At 35.9% G+C, this 23,119-nt stretch overlaps 1 protein-coding gene across 3 annotated transcripts in view; it reads left to right on the top strand.

Annotated features, from left to right (window-relative positions):
• SIPA1L1 (signal induced proliferation associated 1 like 1) overlaps positions 1–23,119 on the top strand; it is a 190,538-nt gene that overhangs the window by 129,233 nt on the left and 38,186 nt on the right. For all 3 annotated transcript variants that reach the window (XM_085224910.1, XM_085224911.1, XM_085224909.1), the window contains 7 exons: positions 221–409; positions 4,673–4,847; positions 12,731–12,834; positions 14,182–14,339; positions 17,199–17,775; positions 19,025–19,299; positions 22,231–22,509. In XM_085224910.1, the coding sequence (XP_085081036.1) occupies positions 221–409; positions 4,673–4,847; positions 12,731–12,834; positions 14,182–14,339; positions 17,199–17,775; positions 19,025–19,299; positions 22,231–22,509 (1,757 nt within the window). The remainder of the gene's footprint in view (positions 1–220; positions 410–4,672; positions 4,848–12,730; positions 12,835–14,181; positions 14,340–17,198; positions 17,776–19,024; positions 19,300–22,230; positions 22,510–23,119) is intronic.

Raw genomic sequence — 23,119 nt, 5'->3', positions numbered from 1 at the left:
AAATGTAAAGAATTGTGAATAATCTGAAATATTCTGAGTACTGTTAGCTATCAGGATGAGTGGCATTTTGCATGTCGGTGTCTGTTTCATGCAAAATGAAGTACCCGATGTCCTCATACTCCATGGGGAATCATGGAAAAGTACATTTTCTCCAGTGCTCTTGTTAATGAACCTTGATTCTGTGTAATTCACATGCAAGCTATTTTTGTTCTGTGTTTAGCTTATGACATTAAGAGGCTCTGTGCTGGAAGATGCTATTCCTTCAACTGCAAAGCACTGCACAGCCAGAGGACTTCCCCTAAAAGAAGTGCTTGAGTATGTGGTTCCTGAGCTGAATATTCATTGCCTAAGGCTGGCCTTCAACACTCCTAAAGTCACAGAACAGCTTATGAAGCTGGATGAACAAGGGGTAAGTATAAAGTTGTAGAATGTCTTAAACTTTCAGATTACTGACAGAACAGCAAAACTATTTATAGTTTTAAGTGATTCAAATCAGTTTATTAAAATGCCCCATTAAAACTAAAGTTTGTCTGTGGGGAGAGTTGTGTGTCTTTTCTCCCTAGTTTTGCAGTATATTTGGTTTTAGTAAAATCACTGACTAACTAATCACTCACTGCAGGAAGTATTCTAACTTTTTATATTAACCTTATGGCAGTTGTACATTGTAATTTACTTTAAAAGAAATTAAGTGATTGTTTTTCAAAGATGGAGCAGGGAGTTGTTTTCCTCTGGTGTTGTTATTGCTGTTACAATGAAAACAGTAATCTCCAAAGTCACCAAATGATTTATTGGAATATACTAACGTATTTGGCACAACCGTTACATTAATGTGCTGCCTATGGGTCATTTTTGGCTTTCTGAAACACATTACATGACAAAATATTCTAAACCTCTTTATGCAAATGATTTTCAGTTGAGTGGTAGTCCGCTGTTCTCTTTTAAAATGGAACCAAGATTTATTAGCTGTATAGCTTAGGCTTAGCAAAATGAAAGTCTGTGTGTAAAATGAATTTTATTATTAAAAATCTTGACAGTGACATTTAACAGCTCTATTCAGAATACTGAGACAGTTGTTGTCTGTCTTCTGGTCTTTTTTGCTGCTTACAATCAGCCTTTTCTGCACGGAATTGAAATCTGTTACTATTTCTTCTTGCTGTCAGTCTGACATGAAATATAGCCATTCTATAAATGAAAAAGATTGAATTATCTGCACCACAAAGGGGACAGTGTGGCTCTTCTAAAAATATTGGCGACTACTATTATCATTTGGTCAGCTGTTCTGTGCAAGATAGAAAATCCTCGAATAAATACCTACTGGAAGGAAAACGTAAGCTTTCTGTCCTCTAGTTAGTTTTGTATGCTTGTTTATTTCAGAGCTTGCCATGATGTGCTGAAGTAATAGGTGGCTGCTGAGCATCCTGGATTAGTGGTTCCTTGAGTGGACACTGAGATGAGCCAACAGGTGTCTTAAGATGAGGAGAGATGAGCTTATGCAAAACATGCTAAAAGAAAGAAAGAATTTTTAGGAATTTCATATTCAGTATAACTTCCTGCTTTCAAACAGTCAGAAACTAATAGATTTGAGACATTTTTTTCTGTGGTGTATTAGAGCAGTGTTTACAAAAGCATATTTGGTGTTAATGAGTTATTCCTTGAGCCTAAATTGAATCTGCTTTTCATCCAGAATCAAGTTTGTCAAACAATTTGAACCAGGCATATCTCTCAGTCTCTTCCCGAAGTTTCCTTTTTCAGCTATGGAAACAGTGGTGGAATTTAATCCAAGATGGCTCCAGAGATGATCTGCTGATGGAAATGCCAGCCAAGAACTTCAAATTTAAATAATATTGATTGAAAATCTTCTCAAGGGGAAAAAAAAAAATCAAAAAGATAATTTAAATACGTTGTGAAAATATTTCTATTGAATTCCTAATTAGAAAAGCTCTTTTGCAAAATTACTTCAGAAAGTTACAAAAGTTGAAGATGAAAATATCCTTGCTTTGAGCCCTGTAAGTCATTACAACCTACAGTATGTTGTAGCATGGGGTTGTTTTTGTTTCCTACTGCGTAAACATTTGAAAATCGTTAAGGGCAGGTGATAGTTAAAAATGTACTTTTTACATCAAAGTATCTTTTTGTTTTTGTGGTAATGAAACAGTTTGACACTTCCAACAGAAAAAGATAAGCACACTCTGTACTAATTAGAAGCTGCATTTTTTATCAATTTCGAGCTAAAATAAATTTGGGTAACAGCTGCTCCACTAATTAGGTACACAGACTGTTTATCACTTTTTCTTGGTGTGTGTGTCACACTGTTTTATTACTACATGAACAGGTGTCTGTTTGATGTAGCAAGTAGGAGGTTTTGTTAAGAGTTAAGACTATAAGGTGACCCTTGTCTGACTTAGTTAATTTCACCCGCTAACCCCTCACTTCAGACAAATTTGTATGCTTTAATAAAACTTATTTGCCAGTTTTGATTAAGCTAGGGTATTTTTTTTAAATATTTGAGTGAGATTTTAAAGCAATTGTTAGTTTTCATATTTATGAATCTGCATGTATTGACGTTGATCTTCTTTCAGTTTCTAGACTTCCGATATTTATCTCTGCTGCATCTTACGAGTCACTTTGGTGTGAGATTTTTTTGCAAAGGTTTTTACATGCAGTGATTAAATCATCTGTTGGTCTTGTTTATGATAAACTAAACAGATTGCACTTTTCAAGTTTCTGCCTGTAACATATTTTCTCTGAATTTTGTATATTTTTTTATGGCTGAGCTCTCTTTACTAATCTTTCAGTATCATAAGAAAGTAGATAACTGAACTGAATATGATGTCCAGTTTCAGAATGGAGATATACTGCAGAGGCTAGTAGCTCTTCTTGCCCCAGTTCTTGTACTCGTGTTTTATGTCAATTTCCGTGTCCCTTACTTCCTTCAGATTGTTAATGTCAGTGTAACATCTGCTGTTCTTTATATACAGCCCACATTGCTCTCACCTAGCTGTTCTTTTAGTGGTGTTATTAGAATATATTCTTTTGAATGGTTCTATATAAAGAAGCAATCCAATCATTCTGTATAGCAGTGATACCTTCCTGACTAATTAGGATCTATTATTTTTCTTGAATGCATAGTTCATAGTAACTTCAGGTTTGCATTCTAATATGATTTAAAAATTTGAATATCAGGACAGTTCCTGATTTATTCCAGTAAGAATTTATGGAAATATTGTACTGTGTCACTTGGCTTTTAATGTATATCTGTATTTATATTATAAAATTGCTGACTGGTTAAATCTGAGATGTGCTTTCTGCTGTCTTTCATAGAGTGTTAGATAAATACTGAAAGTGCACTTCTCCCCGATATTTATATATGGAAATGCTTCCAGATTATTAAAATGAAGCTGCCACACTGTAGTTCTTCCTTCAACTCCTCCTTTTTTATGTTGAGTTATACTTCTTAAAGACCCTAGATTTAGAAGGAAAAGTTGTATTAAGGGGGCTGAGTGTCTTCCAGCAGTGCTTTATTTTTCTATAGCAGCTTGTATTGTCCTTAGGAATTCTGTTGGTTTTGGTTTTTGGTTTTAATTTCATCAAATTTAATATGGTATTGTACTTTTTCAGCATGGTCCTTAACTCTTCGTGCTGACATTTTCAAAGGTACAAAGGGCAGCTATTTCAATGCTTCTGGAAGTTGAGGATGCCTTTTATCTTTATGCCCTGGAAAATCTTTCCTTCATCTAAAATTGAGATTTAAATAGTTTAGGTGCCCTTAGTCCTAATTTGAGTGAAATTTCTAGAAACTTGCCATTAGCAGAACAGCTAAAGCACTGTGGTTCCAAGAAGCACCTTCACCCATCCGATTTCCCTCCGAGAGGGCAGAGAGCACGCATCTGAACAATGAGTGTTCCTGAACAGTCTCTGTCAGGGACTCTGCTGATAATGTGGGAAGTGCACTTGTAATTTTGGAAGTTGGCCTGTGAATGTTTCTTCCACAAGTAATAGATTGATAAGTATTACTACTTATATTACTTATAAGTAATAGATATTTTGTAAGTAATAGATATGCTGTACTCATATTTTCACAAAAGAAATTAGGCATATTTAGAAGATAAAATTTTAGTAATTATTGTGTCAGAGGATAAAAGAAAGAATGTTTTGTAGGTGGCCCAGAACTGTGACTCATTACATGTGCTCAATTTCTCCAGCAGGAGTAACTAAGCCTTTAAGTTTCTTCTTTTCTCTGCTTGTTTTGACTTCTAATACTTTGTCACCATTCATTTTAGATAGTAACAGTGTTGTGCTTTTTAAAAATTTTAAATTTTAAAATGTTTCATTTAGAGAAAGAACAGAACCACTTCCAAGGGCTTTTAAAATGTCCCACTGTAAAAATAATAAGTTAAAGTTAGTGAATTTTAGTTGATTTAAGTTTGTCCATGTCACCTCAGCAAGTTCCAAAATGCTGTCTTGTGACCTATTTCAGAAGCTTTCAGAGCAAATCACGGTATATTCAGATAAGTTTCCTTCCAGAAAATCGGAAGCTTTTGGAAGTTAGACTGATCATTGGCATTTCTTTCTTTGTTAAGGGTTTAATAAAAAACAATCTGAAGTGAAATAACAGCTCATTTACTGAATCCACTTGTCATGCGTGCAAAATTTTGTCTTTGTCTCTTTGCAGTTAAGTTACCAACTTAAGGTGGGTATCATGTACTGCAAAGCTGGGCAAAGCACAGAAGAGGAAATGTACAATAACGAATCGGCAGGTCCAGCCTTTGAAGAGTTTCTTCAGCTCTTGGGAGAACGAGTTCGACTCAAAGGATTTGAAAAGTACCGTGCTCAGCTGGATACGAAGAGTAAGGAGTCTATATTTTCTTCTATATGAACAAAATAAATAATATAGTTACTAATCAATTTTTTTCCACAGAATTGTTAAATATAGGCTCTTTGCAATGGGAAGAACATTGTTCACTGTTGAAAGTGAAAGCTGAGCAAGTACATACATTGACCCAGACACGTATGGTCTTGATAATTATTGGACTTACTGGAATTTTATACTAATTTGGTATGAAATTATCACTAAAGCTGCAACAAGAAACCAGTAGACTATGGAACTGTTATCACCACTGCAAGCCCCTCATTACTGTATTGTGTAATGAATTATCAAAACAGTTGATATGTCAGGAATTTCTTGAATGATATGCTAATGAACTGGCTCAAAAAGTTTTGGGATCCCAAATAATTCCACCTTGACAAATTGATCTATTGCTTTTATGCTATGCCTGTTGCATGTAATTTCTTCTCTAAGCTGTTTTTTCCTGCTATCAAACGTATTTTTGCCTATCTGATTTTTCTGTAGATTTATAGAAATTAGACTATTTTTGACAGTTGTAGTATCAACTTTAACCATAAAACATTAAATAAAACAAAAATGCAGTTGAACAGTGATTTTTAGGTGACAAAATATAAAAGAAATATTTTTTTTTTTTTAGTAGAATTTGTGAAATACCTCTTATCAGCTACTGCTAGTTCATTCCAATAGTAAATCTATGTAAAGGTACTGGAGACAATTTTGGTCTATCTTCCTTTCCTTCAAACATTGGAACTAACCAATTCCTATTGAAATTTTTCACTATTTTATTCACTTGCAGCAAAGGAATTTAAGGAAATGAGTCCTAACAGCAGAAAAGCATTCATCAACTTCAGTGCATCGAAAACTGCTTTTGCCATGATTATCCTGTCACAGATGCAGTAAATTGCTCTGCTTTAATATTCCAGCATTTTACTCTGTGTGTTTGGTGCTTGCAGAGAACCTGTTGCCATCCCCTCACGCTGTTTTTGATCAGCCTAAGCATCACTACTCTGAGGGTTAAAAACTTCCTGTGTTTTTAAAATAAATTTAATACATGTGCCTCATGTTTACCATTGAGCCGACTTTGTCTTTTAGTTGCAATACTTGAGTTTCCCTTGTTGCACTTATTCTCTTGAGTGCGTTTAGATACTGCATTTGTCTCCTATGTGCTTTACTGATGTTAACCCTAATAGAAAAGTTGTTTTTACTGATTGGGAGATCTGAATTTCTCTACTTTCCCCATGCACATTATTACCTGGTAACTTCCTTTTGTACTTATCTCAGTTTGAATACGATCTCATGAATTTTAGTGGCTATAACTACATATACTATTCCAAATGAGGTCCAGGACAGTTTCTTTAACATTTTCTTTTCTTTACTGGAGGTACATCATATTCTAGGGTTAAGTTTCCTTTTTGCAACACTGAAGTGTTAGTTTGCCATAAAAACAAGCCAAGTCAAAAATCAAGGGTACAGAAAATGAAAAATATTGTTTCTGATTTCATAGCTTCTGGCTTTATATTGTAACCTCCTTTTTGCTTTTAGTAGGTACACTACAATAGTGTCTTCCCTTTCTTTTGGTCTAGTTTTTGTAAGTCATCTGAAAAAAAAAAAACAAAACCTTTGGACTGTTACCAGCTTCTTTGGTGACAGTCTGCACATTGGTTTCTAGCACAAGAAATGCCATATGATGAGGAGTTGATTCATCTGATCAGATGGACTATGAAAGCTACAACTGTCTTACATGCTTGTTTGAAGTTTACTCTTAAGCAGCAGAATTTTCCAGCAGTATTTTAGTTCTTTCTTGTTCCTTCTGACTTGGGGAAAGAATTTTGTCAAATTTTGTTTGTTTGTTTATGTCCAGCTGTTGGGTGGACATGGAAATGGAAGAAAATAAATGTTTTTGAGGACACAGCACTAAGCTCTTTGGGAAAGCTTCATTCGGGAACCGTTATTGTGTATTCTGTATAGACACAGACTATTAAGAAGAAACATCAACTTAGCAGAAAGTCTCCAGCCTTTACTAAATATTTTGTGAAGTAAATATGGGGGCTGCTATAATTGACTGATTATTTAACTTGACACAGCACTAATAAGCAGCAGCACAGGGAGGAAGGAAGCTCTGGGACTGCTGGGAATAGGTGCCCGGTGACAGAAGAAGAAAAAAAACAAAACTTTGTAGTGTTTGTTAAATGACAGTATCAGAAACCTGTCTCCATGAGAATGGGACAGAAAGCCGTGTGAGACATACTGAGCAGCCTAAGGACATCTATATGAATTGAAGGGGAATGTAATTAAAAGCAGGTTCATCCTAGAGTTCCAGTGGGAGTTTTATTCCTTGATATTTTGTTAGGAGATGAAGTTCCTGGTAACAGAAGTAGCTGTTTTGGGAGCCCCTGCTGGTTCACAGTAGTATAGCCAGGTGTTTGCTATCTGCAGCCCTGAGAAAGATGCTGTCTTGCTCATCATGAGGTGGCCAGAGCCTCGAGCAGGCACAGTGTGCCAGTCCTGAGGACTTGCAGGTGGCTGCGGAGCTGAGTTCCTCCTGCTCAAGAGCAGCTGCGTGTTGAAAAGCGCATCATTGCAGATTTCTGCTGCTGTCATCTCCAAAGATCTGCATTCTCAGCTGAGGGTGAGAGGGAAGGCTGCTTGAACTTGCTTCTTGTTTCTCTGAAAGATTATTGGTAGACAAAGTAATTAAGTCCAGAGGGGTGGCCTTCAGGTCAGAATTCAGAATCTCACATATGTGAAATAGGTGAACAGCAGAATGCATGCAGGCAGTGCATATTTGATAGTTGCCCTAAGTAACTAACCTGTGTTTTCTGCACTTGTCCTCACATGGAAAGCCTGTGGAGAAGAGGTTGTGGTTTTGCCATGACTTAGGTTTATAGGATTTTGTTGGAATTCCTGTGGTATATACAAGCCCACAGCCTAGGAAGCTAGCTTCTATCTTCTGTTTCTGTGCTCTGGTGTTGCTAGACACCACCTTCACGAAATATTTCTTGTGCTACCATCATGTATAGTTCTAGTTCTTCAGGACATTTTCCTGAATAAAATTTGTTTCATGCCAGCACAGCTGATTTTATGATGCTTTTAAAAACAGATGATGTTCATCAACTTGCAAGAAAGGTCAAAGGTATGTGGGCTGCTTTGCCACTTTCTATGCTTTTGCAATACGTTGCGACCTAGAAAAAGCAGATGCATGATGCAAGATAGTGTGGAGGACTTTCTCAGTGTGGAGGGAAGTTCATTTCTATGTCTACTCCAGAAAAATTCACAAAACTTCCCTATTTTATGCAAATTAGGAGAAGCTGCTATAATAAAACACAATTTCAGAACAGTCGTTCTTAGAAAATTCTAGAATTATGGGCCTAATTGGTAAGTATCTGTAACAGTGCCAGCTTTTGAAAGAAGGAATCTTATTCATCCTATTAATGGAAAGGCTATTTAAGTATATTGGATCCTGTAAGAGTTTTAGCTTTGGATCTCTGCCAGTGCAACGGTGGAAAAGAACTGCTACTTTTAAAGTTTTGTTTATGTGTTCTAGCATTACCGCAGGGGAAACAATCTATCTTCTGGCAGCCTGAAGAGTTTGGATAGGAAATAGAGCTTGAAAATGTCACCTCTCCTACAGTTGCTAGGAAGTTTATAGGCATCACTTTAAAGTAACAAACACCACAGTAATCTTTGAAATTGTAACTTCAGTCGTTTGGCTTAATTTTCCAGTTGTAACACACGGGTTATTTCCCTCCCCCTTGTTCAGTCTTCTCAGTATACCTCAATACTTCTCAGTAATTTAAAATAGTAAATTAAAGCAGCTGGATGATGCTGGGCCTGGTAACCTGAGCTACTGTTCAGCAGTGTCACAGTGCCTGTGGTGCAGGAAATAAATCCGCCTGATGAGATTATCAGTTTAGCTGATAATGATAGGTTTTTGTATTAGGTGTTTTTATATTGCATGATTTTTTGTTTAAGACTTTGGAAGAATATTAAAACAGCACAGAATATATTAAATAGGTGAAAAGGGTAGGAAATGGATGAGCTTCAAACTGGTGTTCAAATCAGGTTTTTTAAACAAACAGGAATGTTTCTAATGAAATAAACAGATTACTGTGCACTTCTTTGCAGCAATTTGAAAGAAAGAATATTGGGTCTGAGATATTCACTGGGAGTCTAAGGGTAAAAAAATAAGAAGAAGAAGAAGAAGAAGAAGAAAAAAAAATCAAACAGTCCTGGACTGTTTCAAAAATGGAAAAGGGTTGGGGGGAAAGGAGGAGGAGAAATTTGAATGTCTGCATTTGTGTTACACGTAAATGTTTGTATGTTACAAAATAAAGGATTCTGTCTGTCCTCAGAAATGGTATCTGAAAACAGCATGACTGTTATGGAAGTTGAACGTGAATGCTCAGTGTTGTCCTTGTGTATAACAGAACGGCAGGCAGGTCTGTTAGGTGCCAACATTGGGCCAATAACTAGGAGAAAATAGGAACAAGTCAGGACATCTTGACAGCAGATGTAAATGGGAGCAATATGAAGCTCTGAAACATTTAGTTCTTGTACTTCTCTCTTCTGAGTGCTGCTGCAGTTTGTAGTAATGACTGTTGTTTGTCCTGCCCAATTGGTATCATTTATTTTGTTTACCTACAATTCTTTGCAGCATGTTTTCCTTCTAAATACTGAGTTAGGATTTCTACTCTTACTGCTTTTACGAAGTTTTCTTAGTGTACAGTTTTGAAAAGCTGCTGTAGGAGTGTGCTGGTAAAGTCCCACAGCTTCAGTAAGGTTCTGCTTGAGTTTATCAATGATTTTTGTCAGTAATGATTTTAGGCACTGTTTGTATTGAAAAAATCATCTAAATGGGATCCTGTTAAGATAGTCCTTGTGTAGGTAACTAAAAAAGTACTGGAAATGCAGACCAATGGGATGGATTTTTAAAGTTGAATAATGGTGGAAGGAAAAGGTCTGCAGCTAAGTAAGCACACCCAGTACTTGGACAGGGCTGAGAATACAACATCCATGGATAGATACACTGTAAGCAGATGACAAGAAAGCATGTCCCCAGTGTAAGAAAGTTACTCATGAATCTGTAGAACCCTCAATCAAATACAGGGGAATTAAAGGCAATTGCAGTGTTGGCTGACAGTTCTCACTGTGGAATGATGGATACTATTCCAGTGCCCAATCTTTGATTTTGCTGCAATGGCAGTGACTTAATTTCAAGCAAATATCAGTAATTATTTTATTGTGCTTCAGTAGAAGTATTCTGGTCTTGCAAGAAAGAAGAAATGCGAGAGGTGAAGAAGATACACAGGTCTGTATTGGATATGGACTTCTGTTTATATTGGATTTGAATAGGAGGGATTTAAGCTGTGGAGTTCTTGTAAAATTATTAGAATAATTAAGTTATTACGATTGTATTTTACTGAATTTGCAGAACCAATACTGCTGTGAGATTTCTGTGCACTTTGAGGTGGGTAGGACAGCAAAGAAAAAACCCTTTTCTGCCCACAACGAACTTCATTCATGAAAGTTGGAAGTTTGGCTCAAATGCATATTTGTTGTTCTAGAGTATTATTTTTAATAACAAGTCAGAGTGCCCCCCCATTCCTCTGCATTCTCTGTAATATTTCAGTCACTTTTAGCAGAGATTATGTACAAAATTGCATACTTAGGGAAGGAAAAAAAAAGACTGAGTAAGGAGGAACATTAATGTTTGGGTGACTTTCAAGTGCATCTGCCTCCTTCAGCAAGTGCTGTTGTGATCAAGCAAACGATGCAAGCTGCTGCAGACTGAGTACAAGATGAAATGACTCCACTTCAGCTTTTGTAATTAGCATTAAAAAGAAAATATTCAGCAGTTAGCTGATTGTTGGTTGTTTTTTTTTTTGCTAGCAATGTTGTGTGTTGAAGAAAAGAGCCCAAACTCTTTGAAGCATTTAGTGAGGTTTTTTATAAGATTCCAGAAACAAATTTTCTTTCTTTTTCTCTTTTTATTAAGTACAGATTATTTACAAATGCAAAATCTCCATGCAGTTTATGATGTAGAAATTTTTGCATTTCATTTTACAGATGATGCTGCAGTTTTTAACTGATAGCAGTGCTACCTTTATTTTTCCAAATTTGACAGGAAAATAGAAGTTTGTGTCAAAGTTTATTTATATAGGTTATGAGTATAATCAGTGCATGTTATTGTAAATACTTCACAAACAGTCATTTCCTTCGTAACATGAGCTCTGCTAATGTGAAATATTCCAACATGCAGTATATATAAAGGCTTATCAACTTTTTTTTGCTGTAAATGGCTGAGATTGTATAAGTAGTAGCATGTTTACATTACAACTTGAGATATGCAGGATGCTTTTTTCTATATGTAAGTGTACTACTTCTAAAATTCTGTTTGAAACCAGGCTTTTTGCACTGTGGGTAGCTGTTACGTATAATGGAGTATATGTACTATTTTAGCTTTAAAATGTTACATCTTAAATTAATATTTTCAAGTTTTGTTCTTTTTTCTTTAACACTTCATAAACTTTAATGAAGTTAAATCCCCCTTTTTTTTTTTTCTAAACTTTGTAATCCTAGTTATCTCTCCACATGAAAGTCTCTCCATCCACGTATAATTATTTTTTTGGCCTGTTTCTGAATTCCTTCCATTTCTTCTATAACTTTTAAGTTTTAGTGAGAGTACCTTTGATTAATATACCAGCAGTATGGCATTGTTGTGGGCTTTTTCCATTGTTATCTTATAAACATGCAAAAATTCTATTTTGACTGCTCTTTTCCATTAAGTACCATTTTTAACAAAGGCTTTATCATTAAATTCACTACTCATTAAATTCAGATTCCTGGTATTTATGTTTAAAATAACCCAATCTGCTCTTTTTCATGTTGTGTGTTGTATGTTCATCACTGATTTGATTATGCATGAGATCACAGCACCTGTTGAAGTCCTTTCCACATTCTGTACCATTCAGTTTCATTCTGATTAGTTTGAGATGCTAGGTGGTATCTGAAGATGATTACATCTTGTTACTCATCTATAATTTCCAGAATATAAATGAACTTTTTGCTTTCCATTTCCAAAGAAAGAATCCCTCAACATACCAAAATGCATTTTATTTTCTGTCTACTTTGAAAGTTGGTTGCTTAGTGCTCTGCAAAAGTACTTTTCCATTTCTGGATGAGATAGTGACAGGGTTGGGTTCTAACCTCTCTCTCCCCTTTAAAAATAATAAATATAGTTTTTAAAACTGTTGCCTCAAAAATAAATAAATAAATAAATAAATCCAATCAATACAATTGTTTTAGAAGTGAATCTCCAAAGAAGGGTACAAGTAATGAGGAAGTGACTTTCTAACCATGCAGATCCAGGTGGCTCACTAAACGAAGCCAGAATGCTCCGTTAGTTTAACACAAAGTAGGAAAGTTTTAGTTTACTTTGTCATATGTAAACTAATGCATTCTCTGTGAGAAATACCTTTTTTTTTTTTCCCTATAGCATGACTCTATCTTAGTACCTAGTTCTGATATACACGTTAATAGTGTGTGTTTCTGTAGGCTTATCGCTACCTATATTTATATATACATGGCTTGTGTTTCTTTTCCACCTTTCATGCTTAAATAGACTTTTTTCACAATATTCTGGTAAAAATTCTCTATTCCTAGCAAACTCATCACTGACAAAAGTATGTCAAATTACATGTGCAGCCTATGTGTTTTGATTTGACAAGTGAGCAAATTCTAGATAAGTTTTTATTTGCTTTCATATAAGCAAGGATTGAGGATGAATAGGAATTCTTGTCTGATGATTTTGTTTGATAGTAATGAAACCTTATTTTGAACTTGTTTTTTTAATAATGCTCTTATTTTCTCTTTCCTTAACTGAAGCTGATTCAACAGGTACTCACTCTCTATATACAACATACAAGGACTATGAAATCATGTTCCATGTTTCTACTATGTTGCCATATACTCCAAACAACAAACAGCAGGTAAGATGAACTATGACTGCTTACAATTAATTTTTCCTGTCTCCTCTCTTAGGTGAGGTAATGAATAATTATGACAAATGTTATTTGTTACTAGCAAAGAAAACACTGGCCATCTGCATCACAGAGATGAGCAAGGCAGGTCATTCTAGTACACTGCAGGTGTCTAACTAGATTTTTCTCCGTAGGACTGTTTTCTGTCTCATTATGCATTATCTAGTAAAACTTTAAATGAAAATATTTGTTATAATGTCGGTAGCGCGTTTGTATTACATATGTGCTTACATGACAGTTTTCAGCCTTGTTCAACAAGGTCAATCATACTTTGATTCAGCAAACAGTAATGTGTGCAGAATCAGAGGTGACAAGTGGGAACCCAGAACACTGTGCAGCCACTGGAAAGAAGATGAGTGAAACAAATTCATTTTCTTTTATTTTTTTATTTTTAATATACTGAAGAAGTTCGTAGGCTGTCCTGTTCTGTTACTTTGAAGTTCCTGGTCTCTAAAAGGAGAGAAAAGCTAATCAATTAGGTGACTGACAAAAGCAGCAAAAAAAAAAAAAATTACAGTGTTTCTTCCATGCTTTCCTTGGACTACTGCAAAGTTTAATTTGAGGTTATCACATTATTTTTGGAGAGAAATAGTGACATTTTCCTTTATCTCAGAGAAAAACCAAAGACCAGTGAGGATCCCATGACACCTTTTTCAGGAACTGAGCTGTTAATCTAAGTGTCCTGTGTCCACATGAATTCCCCTTCTGATACATTTGAATGAAGTTCAATACATTTTTCTTGTTGGGTAGTAGACCATCATGAGTATGACGTGTATCCATTTTATTCTAAAGATTTAGTTTGCGTTTCTGCAAATAAAATTGAGATTTCCTTTAACAATAATAATAAAAAAAAAGCCACAGCGTTCTTTACAGCTTCCTTTTATACAGTAAATACTATGCTATAATTTACCTTTTTTATTTACTGTAGTATTTGATTTGCTGAATGAATACTGCATAAGATAATTATTATAGACTGTCTTAACAATGACAACAATTTTAACTTGAAATTGAACCTTGTAAAGATGTGTGAAGTGCGAAATGTTTTCCAACTTCCATGTATTACTGATTGGTGACTGCGATTACATACTAGTAGGTGTTTGTTATCATTTTTTGTGTTTCCATTTAGCTTAAAATTTTCGTGTGTGTGTGTGTATCATCAACCATTTTGTTTTTCAGCTTGAGATATAGAACTGAACAATAGTAATAGGAAAAAAAAAACACTAAATCCTTTAAAAACTGTGAGAAAAGTTTTAACGTGTGCTTCCTTGATTTCATCTTTTTTTTTTTTTTTTTTAGCTTCTGAGAAAGCGACATATTGGAAATGATATTGTGACAATAGTTTTCCAGGAGCCTGGAGCACAACCATTCAGCCCAAAGAACATTCGATCTCACTTCCAGCATGTCTTTGTCATTGTGAGAGTGCACGGTCCCTGTACTGACAGTGTTTGTTACAGGTAACTGTCACTGGTTTCACTGAAAACGTGGAACTGAATGCAGAGAGAGGTGTAATCCCTCTTCTCAATTCTCAGTAGGAAAATGTGATGAAAGATTGAGGTTTTGGAGGTTTTGGGATATGTGAATTTAATATTGTTTCTTAAAAAGTCTGTAGGCCCACACAAGTATCTAAAGGAGCCACATTCAATGAGGAAATGGATGTACTCATTTTGCTCACTCTCTAGTTAGGCATTCATGAATGATTTTAAAGCTTGGATCTCACTTTTCTTCATAACCGTATTCAAGAAGAATTTTTCCTCTGATTTTTACAAATGCGCTTTTTGTTCTGATAATTTAGGCATCTAAGCATATATGCCCTTTTTGAAATGCATGCAATGGGGAAAATATGAGTAAACCTTAAGAAAGTAGCTGCATTCTTGGAAATATTTTGTCTGAAATATTTTTGGCTCTTTATTAGTTTCTCCCCAAAAATACTATTCCAGAGCATTATGCAGCAAATATAATGTAGTGTAACCTTAGAGTTACTAAAAGAGAAAATGCTAATTGATAGTGACATATAACAAGGAACTGCAAAATGAGATTCCTACTTAGTATAAATTTTGTAACAAATTAAGTGTAGAAATAATGCTTTTGACTTTTTTTAAGATCACTCAAAACTTCTTATCTTTGTTACATCCAGAACTCTTGCTGTATTTTTAAGATATCAATTAATCTCAGCAGATTCTTACTTTTTAACTTAAAATAGGAAATGTCAGAGCAGTGGATTTAGAATAATCATCTGGAAATGAGGGAGCCTTAAAATTGTTTTTACTGAAATAGAAATGTGTCACTTCAGTCTATAGAGGAAGAGTTGAGTGCAGTGTCTTTGAGATGATATATTCATGTTTTTCACATAATTATGGTAAGGTTTGAAGGTTTTTCCCTCCCTACAAGCTTGTGGCAATATTTCTTCAAGCAGCAGTACTAGAAGCAGTGCTGAATTTTGTATGTGCATTAAACTTTTCTGAAGTAGGCATGTTGATACTTGCTGGCTGCAAGACAGGTCGTTGACTGTATATAACTGGATGGACTTCTTTTATCTTGAGATTGTTTCCTGACCCTTTATACTAAAAGACTACAAATAGTGAACCATTTCAGTTAGAATGTTTGAGAGGTTGCTTGGGTTTTAAGTTTGCTTGCATCTCTCATTTTGAGCTGTACTTCTGAAGACAAGCTGCTACTTGGTTTATGTGTACACATGTTCTTAAATTTTTAGACACGTTTCAGCTCTTATTTTGTCAGATTGATTTTGAGGGAAATGAAAAGTAAGAAATCCTAGGAAATCCACAAGGACTATGAATACATTTTCCATCTGAATTTGTATATTTACAAACACAGACAGATCTGCGTTTGCTAGCTGTTTTAAATATTGTGGCTTGTGGTTTCATGTTTTTTCATTATATAGAGCAAGGTAAAGATTTATACTCTTTATGCTATAATTTTAAATTTAATTTAAATATCTCAGGACTCTAGATCTAGCCTAAAGGCTTTCACATATCTTTTTTTATTTTTTCAAGTGTTTGCAACTGAAAAGGACAGAATCTTACTGATTACTAATAGTGATAAAATTATTTGAAAACTTCAGCTTTAGTGATACAGATCTGAATTTTAAGGGGAGGAGAGTGAAGATGGGGAAAAAAAATAAGTGTCAGTATTGATTTTAGAATTGGCTAGGTGCTAAGTGCCAATTTTGTGGTTTTCTTCATGTATGTTGGGCTTCAGTCCTGTGCACAGATGAGACTGACAGATGAGATGGATACTGCCAGTGCATTATATGTTCTATGTACTGTCTTTAAAGTCCTTTCGACTTTTTTTTTTAATCCTCTCCTCTTGGTACAAACACTTGATTTAAATTTCTAGAATTCCATTATGAAAAGTTTTCTAGAAAAGTTTTCAAAGTAAGTTTGACCTCTTTTCAGTGGATTGCTGGGAACAGTCACATTGATCATAATCCTAGACTAAACAGGAAGCAATATAGCATAAAATTGTACTGGAATTTATGTAAAGAACTGCATAAAAGGAATAAAATTGAGCACTGTCTTTGCCAGTGATTCTCCCTCCCACTAAGATAAAGAACATTTCAGAAGCCTGGTTTCTCTCTCAGTATAATTCACTTGACGATTTCAGTAATTATGCTTAAGGAGTCAGACAGGTTAGAATAAATTGTAAAACTAGTAATAGCCAACCTTCCAAGTGAACCATCATATACACTTCGAGTGTATTTGCAAGTGTTTATTTTCTTTATAAAAACTCCATTACCATGATTTTTTGGCCAAAATTAGTTAATCATTTTTCATATTTTGACCTAAATATGCTAGATCAGGTTAGAATTGATGGAGTGGTGGTTGTTACAAAGCTGTTGTAGTGATGACCTCTACTTAGGACAGACGACTGAGTGAATGAGCTTTTCAGCAACTTAATTGCCTAAATTATAGGCTGGAGTAATAGAATGTGTCAGAAATTTTTTGGTTATAATGAAAGGGAGCAAGAATCAGAACTATAATACCAGACTGATTATTTTATCCTACCCCTCAAGAAGTGCGGGATTTTGCATTTGAAGTTCTCTTTAAGCTGAGATACTAAGGATGGCTCAAAAAATACCTAGATGCAGAAATATTTGGCCTTCTGCTCATATGAGAAGGGAGATATGGTCTGCCCACTGGCAAGATTAAAATGTAAGTAAGAGTATATTACTGGGAAATTAAGAAAAACCATTCCGGAGTTATGGAAAAAAGGAAATATATTTATGTATTCAAAAAGTGCTGAATTCACATACAGTCAAACTCTCTGCTTCTTCTTTATTTCCATATTTCTTTTAGTGTTGCTGTGACAAGATCCAGAGATGTACCATCTTTTGGACCACCTATTCCAAAAGGCGTCACATTTCCTAAATCAAACGTGTTTAGGGACTTCTTACTAGCCAAAGTGATTAATGCAGAGAATGCTGCTCATAAATCAGAAAAGTTTCGTGCAATGGCTACCAGGACCCGTCAAGAATACTTGAAAGACTTGGCAGAGAAGAATGTCACCAACACACCTATTGACCCTTCTGGCAAATTCCCCTTCATCTCACTTGCTTCAAAAAAGAAAGAAAAGTCCAAGCCCTATCCAGGAGCAGAGATCTATAGTTCTGGTGCTATCGTGTGGAGTGTCCATGCAAAAGACTACAGCAAGGGTATGGAAATAGACTGTCTCCTAGGTGTCTCTAATGAGTTTGTAGTCCTCATTGAACAGGACACAAAAAGTGTGGTGTTTAATTGTTCCTGTCGAGATGTAATAGGTTGGACTTCAACAGACACAAATATAAAAATATTCTATGAGAGAGGTGAATGCGTTTCGTTGGAGAGCTTCATCAGCAACATTGATGACATCAAAGAGATCGTCAAAAGGCTGGAGGTTAGAATGTGTTCTCTTGTTTGCTTCCTCTTTCCTTTCTCATCTCACCCCACCATGAAGGCTTCTGAGTTGCATCAGTGTTTGGGATGCCTGAAGCTATCCTATTTGCTAATTGTTAAATCTACACAGACTTTCCTGCTTTTATTTCTCAAAATCCGTTACTGATCTGATATTAGTTTATCAGCCAACATCAACTGGCTCTGTCAATTGTCTCCATATTTAAAAATACAAAACAAAACAAAAAAACCAGGGCCTTCACACACATAAACTGATCCTGCACAATAGATACTGATGTCATCATTTTTCTTTTGTAGGTTTTGCCTTATTTTCTCCGGCTTATAAGCTTGTTGAAACTTGTTTCAAATGAAACTAATATCTTTGTCTTATTAATGTGCTAGCAGGGTGCAGTCCCAATTCATATTGCAAGCTTAAGATATTCTTTCAATATGATATGATAAAATAAAAACGCAGTGAATCATAGTATCTTTATATAAAACATCTGTCTATGCTCATTTTTTATCCAATTAAGTCATGAAAGAATGTGTTATATTTCACTATATTTAATTTCACAGCTTAGCTGTATAATGACCAGGAAAAAGGGAAAAATATGTCCTGTTAAATTATTCTTGACTGTATTTGTGTTCATGGTAGACAGACAAGTTGGCATGGATTACAGTTTACTGTGTCTAGTAGCTTATGCCATTGCATTATTATTCTGTTTGAAAGTAAACTTGCAGTTTACTAAAACAGCTGGAAATCATAGAATCATAGAATGGCCTGGGTTGAAAAGGACCACAGTGACCATCGAGCTATGAGCAGGGTTGCCAACCACCAGACCAGGCTGCCCAGAGCCACATCCAGCTTGGCCTTGAATGCCTCCAGGGATGGGGCATCCACAACCTCCTTGGGCAACCATTTCCAGTGTGTCACCACCCTCTGTGTGAAAAACTTCCTCCTAATATCTAGCATAACCCACCCCCTTCCCCCCCTGCCCCATCTCAGTTTAGAACCATTCCCCCTTGTCCTATCACGTATAGCATGGTTGTTTAGTTACCAAAATGTATAAGATAAAATAGACACACTTGTCTAAATCCATGTTTTATCTGTTGCGATCTGCTTTGGTTTTTTTCCAAAAATCCCTTTGGTTTTGGTAAAAACTTGAAGGCAAGTTGTGTACTCAGGATATATATTTTCCCTTATTGTATCCTATTAATGTCCTAATCATTAAATTTCTTGTTTCAATCCACAGCTCATGACTAAGGGATGTGAAACAGTGGAGATGACTCTGCGTAGGAATGGTCTGGGTCAGCTTGGCTTCCATGTAAACTATGAAGGCATTGTGGCAGATGTTGAGCCCTACGGGTATGCGTGGCAGGCAGGACTTCGACAGGGTAGCAGGCTGGTGGAAATTTGTAAGGTGGCTGTAGCCACTCTGAGCCATGAGCAAATGATTGATCTTCTGAGGACATCGGTAACGGTGAAGGTTGTCATTGTCCCTCCATATGAGGACTGCACGCCACGCAGGTACTGTGTGATAACTACCTTTAGTCAGAAATCATGTTTTGATTTAGGGATGGTGGAGGTGGGGTAAATGCTGGAGAATAAGTGTCAACCTTCAGAAGCCGCTGCATTGTTATAAGATAGCAACCAGAGTTGTAAGGTGAAAGAAAAAAGCTTAAGAAAATTTCTAACATTCTGGGCCCTGCAAAATATTTATTATATGCTGCTGCTTAATGAAATGTCAAAATAAGCTTATGTATCCTTTAAGCTATATTGATTTAGAAATCAAACAACATATAGAGAACTGTGCATTTATATGCATCAAAAATAATTGTACATTTCAGTGTCTCTGGATGTACTTCTGGAAAGCTATGAATAGACATACAGTTTTATCCTTTAATGAGTAAGTAAGGTCCTAGAGTCTATCAAATCTATGGATCCGAGCAGAGATATTCCTCTAAATTGCAATTTTTTTCACTCCATATCTTCCTGCATCTTCCAATCTGGCTGCATCTCTCTCACTTCCAATCCTTGTTAATCTTGAGGGGCTTGTATTTTTGCTCTTACAGGTTTTAAATGTCAGAAATAAACATTAACACATACTTTTATTCCTAAATTGTATATTATCTGCATTTTTCCAGAACTCAAACTATCTAAAGTTTTTTTTTTTTGTAATTTTTTACTGGTCCCCTGAACTCTTCAATTGTCTGTAGTGTTCAACCACATTCCCAGTGTCTTGTATTAATTTCTTGTAAATGCTGTATTATTAAAATGGGATAATCTTTGGTGGACTAAGTTTGCCCAGTGGCTAGCTCAAGAGTTGTTAGATTTACCAAGAAAAATATGTACAGTTACACAAGATCAATATGTTCCTTGCAGTCAGACAGTAGGTTTTACACTGTTGTGTTCTAATCAGGTAATATCTTCATAGGGACAGATCTTAAATATTTTTATAGTTAGGAACATTGGAGCTAAACTTAAATGTGCATTTATTACATTAATACGAAAATATGTCTCTAAGCAAAGACACAATATTTACATAAACGCTAGAAGAATCCATATTTGTTTTTACTGTGAGCTATTCTAAACCCTGTTGTACCTGGTAGCAGACAGGAAAGAAGTTTTATTTGTCCCCTAGTTGTCAATGGAAAATTGAATACGTCGGGGATTAAAATGCACAGTGGCATAAGGTCACCCATGAGGTATTTGGAAAGCTTTTGTACAGTATTTAGTAGCCCAAGCAAATGAAATGTTCAGCTGCAATCATAGCAAAAGGATTAGAGGAGAAAAATCTGTGTGGAAAGCGCAGATCCTATTATTTCTGAACTAAATTAAGTGCAGCCAAAAGCAGGCTTAGCATTCATGTATCCATATGCACAGCAGGAAGAGAAATTACCGCACTTTTAGAAATACTGTTCTCAGCAGTCATGGGTTTTGCAGTCTTGCATGATCGAGTGTTCATAGTAGTTTATTACCTAATTATAACATTTTTAAAAGTTATTGTTTATCCTGCTTGCTTTATCCAAAATCATTAAGATTTAGGAACTGTGTATTGGATTGGTGGTTATCCTAGATGTATCACTGAAGATTTGGCTTAAATCTTTGCACAAAGCATTATCTCTTCGGCAATCAATTTTTCAAAACTTGTAGCCTTCTACTGTATCCTCTGGAGATCATTTAGTATTTCTACTACAGTAGCTTATACAGACCATAACTAAAATGAAGATTGGTATAGTACATTCACATGAGAAGCAATTCCTATCCAAATAAATTGATTGATATAAGTTTGGAAGAAGAGCAGGGATGCACTTAGATGAGATGACTTGCCAGCAGTCACGTATGCAAGGTTGGTAGCAGATTAAAAAAAAAAAAAAAAAAAAGCAAGCAAAACAAAAAAACCCACCCACATCATAGAATCATAGAGTTGCTCAGGTTGGAAAAGACCTTAAAGATCATCAAGTCCAACCACAATCTAACCAACTACCCTTTCTAACAACCCTCTGCTAAACCCTTCCTGAGCACCACGTGCAAATGGTTTTTAAATACATTCAGGGATGGTGACTCAACCACCTCCCTGGGGAAGCCTATTCCAGTGCTTAACAACCCTTTCTGTAAATAAGTGTTTCCTGATATCCAACCTAAACCTCCCCTGGTGCAACTTGAGGCCATTTCCCCTCATCCTGTCACCATTGAGAAGAGACCAGCCCCGCTCTCGCTGTAAGCACCTTTCAGATATTGGAAGCAAGCAATAAGGTCTCCCCTCAGCCTCCTTTTCCCCATACTAAACAGCCCCAGGTCCTTCAGTCTCTCCTCATAGGGCATATTCTCCAAGCCCTTCACAAGCCTTGTTGCCCTTCTTTGGACCTGCTCCAGCACCTCAATGTCCTTTCTGTTTTGGGTACTGAGGTACCCAAAACTGAACACAGTACTCAAGGCAAGGCCTCATCGGTGCTGAGTACAGGGGCAGGATGACTTCCTTAGTCCTGCTCACCACACCATTCCTGATACAAGCCAGGATGCCACTGGCCTTCTTGGCCATCTTGGCCAAGGTCACATTTATTTTCCAAATCACTCTCCCTGCATCTTACATGAACTGTGTTAGCATATGTCCTATCTTAGTCCAGTTTTTGTGCTGCCCTGTTCATGTTTATCCTTAGGAAGGAGGGGACGTCTTCTGTTTTGGCATCTACAATTATTAGCAAGTGTTTTATTTTCTAAGATAACTTTTGTGCAGATATTTTTTTTGTTGTTTTTGTAGCAGAGTAATCAGATGAGCAGTATAAAGCTTGTTAAATACATGTTTATTAAAAGAAGTCTTGCATCTTCTCTTTCTTGTAATTGGCTCAGCTTCTGTCTTCAAAATTTTATCCTTGTGGACAGAATATATTTGTTTTACTTTCTAGAACAATGTTTTTTATAACAGCATTTTGTTTTGTTGTCCTTTTTCTTTTCCAGGAGTTGTTCAGAAAACTACCGTATGCCAGTGATGGAATACAAAGTGAATGAAGGAATGTCATATGAATTCAAATTTCCCTTCAGAAATAATAACAAATGGCAGCGAAATGCAAACAAGGGACAGGGACCTCATGTGGCTCAGGTACCATCCCAAGTTCAAAGTCCAGTGCCATCTAGGATTGGATCAGGGAAAGGAGAAGGGAAAATGCCACCCCCAGAACGAGCAGCCAACATCCCACGAAGCATCTCTAGTGATGGGCGCCCATTGGAGAGCCGGAGGTATGTATCTACTTCACAAATTGCTTTTTATTGCTGTTCAGAATTCTGTCTTGAAAAAAGCACAATAGATTTATCTAAGCATCTAAGGACTGTTGTTTTTTTTTCTTCTTGTCTTTAATTAGTCAAAAGGCAATATGAATATGAGTGAAACATTAGCCAAAAGGAAATACGTTTGCTTGGCTTGACTAACCAGAAAAAGAAGTGCTACTGGATTGATAGGATATGTTTCACTGCATTGAGTGATATTCTAAAATTCCTATATTTTTGTTTAATGTTTAAGTGAGTGATGTCAGAGTTTTAGATCTAAATTTTCCTGAACCTCTGCATTTTAAAGAAGTGAATTAAAATTCGTAGATTGTTTATAGGCTTGGTGGAATAATCTACAGCTCCTGAGGCAGAAATAGCATTTAACAGTGTTCAGTAAGGAAATACCAACCTGTGCAGAAGGCAGATTTATTGACTGGGACACTTTCAGACTTCTTAGGCTGAAGAATAGATTGTTTTAAGTTTGCATTTCTGTAAAACATGGAATTTTTTGTTTGCTTTTTAAGAAAGAAAGCAATTATTTAGAAAGGTATCAGGCATATCCCATCACATTTTCAAATGAACT

This window comes from Meleagris gallopavo, chromosome 5, assembly GCF_905368555.1.
Source record: "Meleagris gallopavo chromosome 5, MGAL_WU_HG_1.1, whole genome shotgun sequence".
In the NCBI taxonomy this organism is placed as follows: Eukaryota; Metazoa; Chordata; class Aves; order Galliformes; family Phasianidae; genus Meleagris; species Meleagris gallopavo.
The sequence above is the reverse complement of the archived record's forward strand: the minus strand, read 5'-3'. Positions and strand labels throughout refer to the sequence as shown.